Source organism: Henckelia pumila, chromosome 3, assembly GCF_033568475.1.
Source record: "Henckelia pumila isolate YLH828 chromosome 3, ASM3356847v2, whole genome shotgun sequence".
NCBI lineage: Eukaryota > Viridiplantae > Streptophyta > Magnoliopsida > Lamiales > Gesneriaceae > Henckelia > Henckelia pumila.
The window spans coordinates 129,436,029-129,443,858 of record NC_133122.1 but is presented as its reverse complement, the minus strand read 5'-3'; the positions used below and the strand labels follow the sequence as shown (position 1 = coordinate 129,443,858).

At 33.8% G+C, this 7,830-nt stretch overlaps 1 protein-coding gene across 1 annotated transcript; it reads right to left on the bottom strand.

Annotated features, from left to right (window-relative positions):
• Positions 1-2,609: 2,609 nt before the first annotated feature.
• Positions 2,610-5,544, bottom strand: LOC140889490 (subtilisin-like protease SBT4.3). Its single transcript, XM_073297207.1, has 9 exons — positions 5,348-5,544; positions 5,153-5,244; positions 4,777-5,023; positions 4,220-4,691; positions 4,043-4,137; positions 3,745-3,966; positions 3,555-3,666; positions 3,255-3,468; positions 2,610-3,151 (listed from the first exon to the last, which is right to left on the bottom strand). Exons 1-9 carry the CDS (start codon positions 5,542-5,544, stop codon positions 2,610-2,612), a joined length of 2,193 nt encoding a protein of 730 aa, XP_073153308.1.
• Positions 5,545-7,830: the final 2,286 nt, after the last annotated feature.

Sequence of the window (7,830 nt, the reverse complement as noted above, 5' to 3'; positions counted from 1 at the left end):
AAGCCCATGAAATACAGCCCGCAAAATATAATTGTTAATTTCCAAAATTATAAACTTTTCCGGATTCGCGATCTCTCGCTCGAGCGCATAATCGTGTGCTTGAGCGAGCACACTTATTTCTCGATTCCTTTTTCTGTCCATATTTCTCGCTCGAGCGGCAAAAAGTTGTTCTCGAGTGAGAACTACTCTGCCTCATTAATTCTTTTCCGCACATCAACCTAGCGCAGCTCAACTTACTTGCGCGCGCGATAGCGCTATTCCTCAGTGCAATAGCGCTTTTCCCTTGCGCAATAGAACTATAATGTAGCGCTTCTTTTCTCCTCCTACAGCTGTAGTTTAGAGTTGTTTGTTAGGGCTGTTCATTAGCAGCGCTTGTTTCCTTTTCTTGTTCTCTCACCAAGCGCTATGGCGCTGTTCTTAGAGCTGTTGGATAGAGTTGTTCGATAGCTGCTCTACTTCTTTCTTTTCACTTTTCTTTCCTTCAAAACTCTTTTAATTTCCATTTTTCCTACAAATACCGAATGCACATGAATGCAATAAAATACATAAAAACACACAAAACAATATGAATGCACACAAAAATAAACATAAAAATATCACGAAATAATGCATACAAAATGAACTTATCACTAGACTGATCTTGATCAATTGTTCAACTTAGTTTACCTTGGTTCAGTCTATCTCAATGCAGTCTACCTCCAGTTTCCTTCTTGTTTCTTCAGATTCAGTTTAGTTCACCTTCTTGGTTCAGTTCACTAAGAGCATGTTCAATGGTAAGAGGATGTTGGTGTGACGAAGTTCGTAACTTCATTGCATAATAATGTCAGCGATGATAACTTCATTGCTTGGTTCGGCGAGAATGAGATGATGTTGTGGAGATGACGTTGAAATATTAATTTTTTATTTAATTAAATATATTTTTATTTCAACACAAAATAAATTTGCACAATTAAAAAAACTAAAATTACACATAAAATAAATTTTAAATATTACAAAAATTAAGAAATACACGAAATTAAGAATTTTAAAAATTACAAATAATTAAAGCAAATTACCAACTACAAAATAAATACACAAAAATAAATTTTTTAATATTAATTTTGTAAATTTTAATTTTTAATATTATTTTTAATAATTTAAAAGGCCATATTAATCTGGTCCAACAGCCAGATTAATCTGGCCATAGATCAGTTTCAAATTTTTTAAACAAAATAAAAAAAATAAAAAAAGAAAAGAAGTATCGGTGGGTTTCACCGCGCGGAGGGTTTCTGCGCAGGGCCTACCCCTTCCTCGCACGCGGATAACATCCGCGTGCAACAATATCGCCCCTTGGAAGGGGCGAGAGATAAAGTGGGGCGAGGAAGCCCACTTCATCGCTGGGCTTCCTCACCCCATGGGGAAGCCCTAACTTCAGTTTCGATGCTCGACTGAGTTTCGAATTTTTTGGGTCTTCACAAAGTATGGAGTGCACGAAATAGAGCATGCTTTGAAGATGAAACTCTGAACGTTGAAGACATGGTTAGACGCATTATGATTTTGATTTTACGTTGTATGTATTCGAACTATGATGTTGTGCTTTCGTGGCTTTGTTAGCTTGCATTTCGGATAATCACCCGAAGATGTCAGATGTAGGTGTACTTATACTCATTTACCTTTAATGAATTCTTCATTCATTAAAAAAAAAAAGAAAAAAAGAAACATCTATTAATAAAGGGGAAAAGAAACAGAAAATCTGGAAGTTAAACAAAAAAATATAGACTTCTTTACCCCTTTGTATAGAAATAAAAATCAATGACACGAAGATGAATGAAAAAAATAGTTGTATTTAGGATGTTGAAAATGCAACAAAAAAATATATTTACCTACAAAAAAAGTGAGTAGTTGGTCATAATAATTTACAAATTTTTACCGAAATAATTAAATGCAAACACACGAATCCAAATAAACATGCATCAATTAATAATCCTTCCACTATACATCAAATAATTCAAAATTAGCTCTTATGTGTCCCTAGGAGTAGGAATATCATTTTCCAATAAGCAATCAAATCAAAAGGTTATTAAATTTGGAGTTAAGTATTTAATTAAGTAATGACCATATTCACAACCTTATGAATCACAAACAAATAAAAAGGTTAAATTATAAGCTCACAAATCAAACTCATATATTTATAGATAAAATAAGTAAATATAGAAGCATAGATATTATAAATAGATAAAATATGTAATAACTTTTTTTATTGAATAAGAAAAACAAATTATAAATGTGCCTATATTCATTTGTAAAATTAAGATTATTATTTTTTAAAAAAGAAACAAAAGAAAAATTTTGTTACGTGCTTGCTACTAATCTTGCAAAGATACAATATTGTAAAAAGTTAAAAATATATCCCAAACCCAATAAGGCATTCAAGACACCAATACAAGAAAAATTAGAAGCAATTAATTTATAGGATGAATGAAAAAATAAATACACGTACACATAATTGCAAAGAATAACTTAAATCAAGTTTATATTATTATTACAGGGAAAAATTAAAGCACCCATATATCCCATCTTATCCATGTAATAAGCATTAGCTTATTGTTGGTAAGTAGATACAAATTGGTCTAAATAAGGTAATTCCTATTATATACCACGATAGGAGTCCTGACAGTACTATGAACACCATCGGACCACTCTAGTGATGCAGATATCATTTTCTCTATCTTCCCATTAATTGACAATACGAATGATTGTTTTTTATTCAGTGCCGTAAATTCGAGAACGCTAGGCGTCACGGTGATGTTATAATCCAAACTAGTGCTGGTGATTGCCTTGTATGTTGAATTTGTGGATCCTACATTTGTTACTGTTCTTTTGAACTGTGCTGAGAATTGTGCTCTCTCAAAACTTTTAGGAAAGAATGGAAATGTCATTGCTGGATAATTCAGATCGTTGGATGTCGATTTCTTGTCCGGACATATGATGCTTCTTCCTATTATTTTGCTAAGCCTTGACGCATCATAGCTAGAGTTGCAAAGATATTTGATATAATCTTCGGCCGTGATCTCATACACGAGGCCAGTGTCAACAGCTTTGATGGGATCGATATGGCCTGCTCCGTAAGAAAACTCTCCATATGGATCATTGGTGGCATTCATTCTCCATGCTATGAGATGAATGAAAGAAAGAAAAGAGAGAATAAAAAAAGAGTTAGCATACAAAAGCAAAGATGATCAGACTACACCATCTTTAAATTTCAGTTAAATCACCAGTCGTCATGAGAGCTGATTTGATTGCAGAAGGGGACCAATCGGGGTGGAATGATTTAACGTATGCAGCCGCGCCAGCGACATGAGGGCAAGACATCGATGTTCCGGATAATATACTATATTTCACGGATCGCTTATCTTTTGAGTTTTCTGATGGTGAAGCTAAAGGTGAGAATGCTGCTAAGATTTCAACTCCAGGGGCTGTTACATCAGGCTGCGTATACATTTTCATTCCCCTGTATTAATGATATACACATTCTTTGAAATGTTGTAATGGCCGTAAATTTTTACTAAACGTACCTTCAAAATATTTAGAAAATTGATATTTGGGCCTCTTGAAGAAAAGGAAGCAATAGAAGGGGCGTTAAGATTCGTCACAAGTTCGCTCTTGAGTATCTGCACGGTGTGATTTCTGCATTTATTAGTAAGATATTGTCATACCCAAGATATTCCATGGAATTTTGAATGAGATGTGACAGGGGTTCAGTACTTTGTGGAGTTGAAGTAGCCTTTTATGTCATGGAAGTGTGGCAAACTTAAAGAAGAAATGGGGATTGGAACAATGAAGGAAACATCACTAGGTGATGTTATCAGCGGTAGGACTGCACCAACCGCTCCAGCGCGGAAAGCCTCTGCCAAGCCGATGTCTTTGTTGCAAAGCAAAACCTTGTCTTTTACTTTTGTTTTATCCAAGCAATCTGTTGAGCAGGACCTGAAATTTTCATACAGAAAATTTTAAAAATAAAGTGTATGTTTTGTAACAACGAATGGAAAGTTAGTTAACAAACTCAGCATCTGGTTCGGTGCATCCGCTTGAGGTTTCTTGCCCATATGCCAAGGGAAAACTCTTCCCCTTGAAATCGAAAGCATTGATCGATTTTCCCTGTAAGATAACGTAAAATTTAATCAAAATGGGATCTCAGAATTTAAGGTATGATTCCTTATATTTTTAAGAACATGCATACCGAAATTGAAGTTCCATTCCCAAGAACCACATTGGTGATTATACCTCTATCAGTAATGCTAGCCGCAACCGTGAAAATCCATGGAGCGACGCTTGTGATCCCACTAAGCCCGTTATTCCCTGCTGATTGTACTACTAAAATACCCTTTTGTAAAGCATGAAACGATCCGATTGCAACCTCGTCCTTATCCAATGTGCGTGGAAGAGAGTGTCCGATAGAGACGATAATGATATCAACTCCATCAGCTATAGCATCATCAAACGCAGCTAATATATCTGAAGACTGGCACCCCAGATCAGGATAACAAACTTTATATGCAGCGATTCTAGCCAACGGCACGCCTCCTCTTGTAGTCCCATTAGCAATGCCATAAAAACTAGTGTCTTTAACCATGTTCCCAGCTGCAGTAGACGCCGTATGAGATCCGTGGCCTTCTTCATCCCTTGCCGATTCATCCGAAAGCTTGAAGGAGCTGTAGTTTGCTGCATTCACAAAACAGATTTGTCAACTTCTCAAGAACAGAAAGGACATGGCGGTGACAAAATGGTTTAATTTACTTGTTGCAGGTGAAATTTTGTCCTCCTTTACACGCTCCTTTCCATTTCTTGGGAGGAGGGCTGAAGCCTTTGTCACTGAAACTCTCTGATTCCGGCCATATTCCGGTGTCAATGACCCCAACAATCGTGTCGCTCTCCATAGTTGGATTTCGATGAAAATTTTCGCGGAGTCCCATGAAATCCCATGATCTTGTTGTTTGTAATTGAAGAGCTTTACTAGGAAAAATCGATACCACTTCTTCCTTACCTGGATTTCATTCTTAAGACATTAAATTCACTTACATGCAACTTATCCATTCTATATTTTAATGAAAAGCACTTTTAGGATAAGAAGACAAAATATGTGAAAACTGATCAAAGACAGAAGTTTACGTACTCGCCAACTTTTCCTGCTCTTCATGTGTGAGATAGGCAACAAAACCATTGAAACTCCGACCGTAACTTCGGATTAATGATTGACCACGAAACCTTCGAGAAACGAGCACAGATCAAGAAAACAAAAACTTTGATTTTTTTTCTACAAATCCCATATCTTTAGTGAATGGGAAAATGTTACACAAGTTTACGATACCTTCTGTCAACAACATCTTGAAGCATGCTCGAGTGGTATGTGGAAGATGACGATTCTTCGTTCTCCCCGATCTGTCCCATGTACACTATGTAAATCTTTCTTTCTTGGTCTGAAGCATGACAACATATTATCCGACACAAAACACAAAGAACAAACAAAACAGAGGAAAGTTTGAGAGATTGCATTGCTCTGTGCATTGTTGAAGGATTGAAATGTGAAACAATGCCCCAGTTTTGATTTATGAATGTGTCTTTGTCTGATTGTGTTAGCCTTTTGACATCCTTTAATAGAATGAAATTTTTATTCTATAATAAGATTCAGCTGATTTGATTTCATGAGGTTGACTCTAGCTATTAATTGAATTCATTATGATTTTCTGCATTGACACAACTGTATCCTTGTTTTGGATCTCATATATTCTCAAAAATGATTTTCTATTTTCTTATTGGAAAATTGGGTTTTCTATCTTCTATATTCGACATTTTGCGATTTTTTGTCCAATATAAAATGAATTGTTGTTCCACTTCTTAATTTTTTTAAAAAAATATTATATTTACACCTTAGTTTACATAATTACTTAAAATTTTCATTATTTCTCTCATTAAATACAAAACTACCCATGATAAGAAATAAATATCTAGTTGATGAAGAAAAATTTTGTAATAAGTAAGGTTGTAAATCATGGTGTATACTAAGGTGTACATCTAGCATTACTCAATTTTTTTGGGCAATTTTGGTCATTTTATAGTTTTAATTTTTAATTGAAATTATTTGTATGACATTGAACACATCAATATCACGCCAGTACTATATCAAACAAATTAAAATTGACAAAAAAACAAAGATAATGTATAAAAACTTAAATTCAATAACATAAAAAACTTAAATAATAAAAATATATACATCAAGGATGAAAGTTTACTGTAAGGAATAATTGGTTGCTAACAAAAACAGATTCAGATGTTGTCAATAGATGTTGGCAACATATATATCCTAACATGCAGCGAAATTTATGAAAACGTGAATAAAATAAACAATCAACCAAATAAACATACTCAAATATTTAAGCAAGAGTATAAAATACTATTGCAACGCCTAAGAGCAAAACTTTCACTAAAAAATTAAATCAAAGAGTTTACAAAACCTTAAAACTAGTGAATTATTGTAAAAGACAATTTTCTCAAAAACATGTGAGAAAATAAAGAATAAAACATCTACTAAAAATTCTATGTGAGATGGAATCAAAAACAAAGTAAGGAGATGATGCTTGACGACTAAACACGACACCAACAACACCGACGATCCAATCTTCTATGCTCTCAAAACCTTCAAGTCGATCAAGTAAAGTAACACGAACAAAGTCGAAAACCCAAGCTTTAGAAATCTTCAAAGTGTATGCACAATTCTCTCAATCTCGGCTCTCTCTTGTTTGTCTCCCTTTTCGTGTAAGCCTCCACACCTTTTTTTATAAAATCCTCATGATTTGTTTCCAAGAAGACGTGGTTCATAATTAGCATGATCTTGTTTTTTTGTTTCAAAATTGAATCTACAAAGATAAGATAATTATAACAAGAGATTAAGATATGATAAATATAAGATAATATCATAAGTGTACAATATATCATATCTTATCAACTAAGGAAATAATTCTATTAAAACTTTGAGTCCAAAAAAGGCAAAATACTTAAATAAAACTTTTTAAAACCTAAGGGATTTTAGGAAATAAATATTCCCTTCATTTACAATTTTTCCTTTCTTGCAAATCAAAGTTAGAACTGATTATCTTTAGGGAAATTAGCTTGATTTAATGTGGTCTTTACTAAATCATGACTTTCCTTTTTTTTTTCCAATTCAAATTTGACAGTCGTTACCGAGTTGCCAAAATATGTGCTTTGATTTTGGGGGTAATTGCATACATTATCCTTGTGAAATACCGAGATTGCTAAAAGCCCCCTATGAAAAAATAGTAATGTACTAGCTCCCCATGTTTTTTCTAATTTTGAGCACATACATCCCTGTGTTTTCAAAATTTGAGCATATAACCCCTTGTCAGTACATATTTTCAGGAGTATTTGTGCATAAAATTTGAAAACACGAGGAGTTTATAGTCATAGGATGTTTTTAGCAATCTCATGATTTCACAGGGGTAGCACATACAATTATCCCTTGATTTTGTTAATTTTGTTCAACGGGAAATTGGGACTAGGATTGCCTCAACACGTGAATAATTTTAAACTAAAATGATGATTTCATTTCTCGTTGTTTTATATTTCCAACAAAATTGCTATCAGTTGATCTCACGAGTCAATTTTTGAGACACAGATCTCGTACGATTAAACCTATGAAAATGTATTATTTTTTATGTCAAACAATATATATTACTTTTTTATTGTCGAAATGAATCAAAACGAGCAATCTCACAAATGTAAATCCATGAGACCGGTGATAAGTGCATTTTATTTGTGAAAGGTTTATGTTTTTTG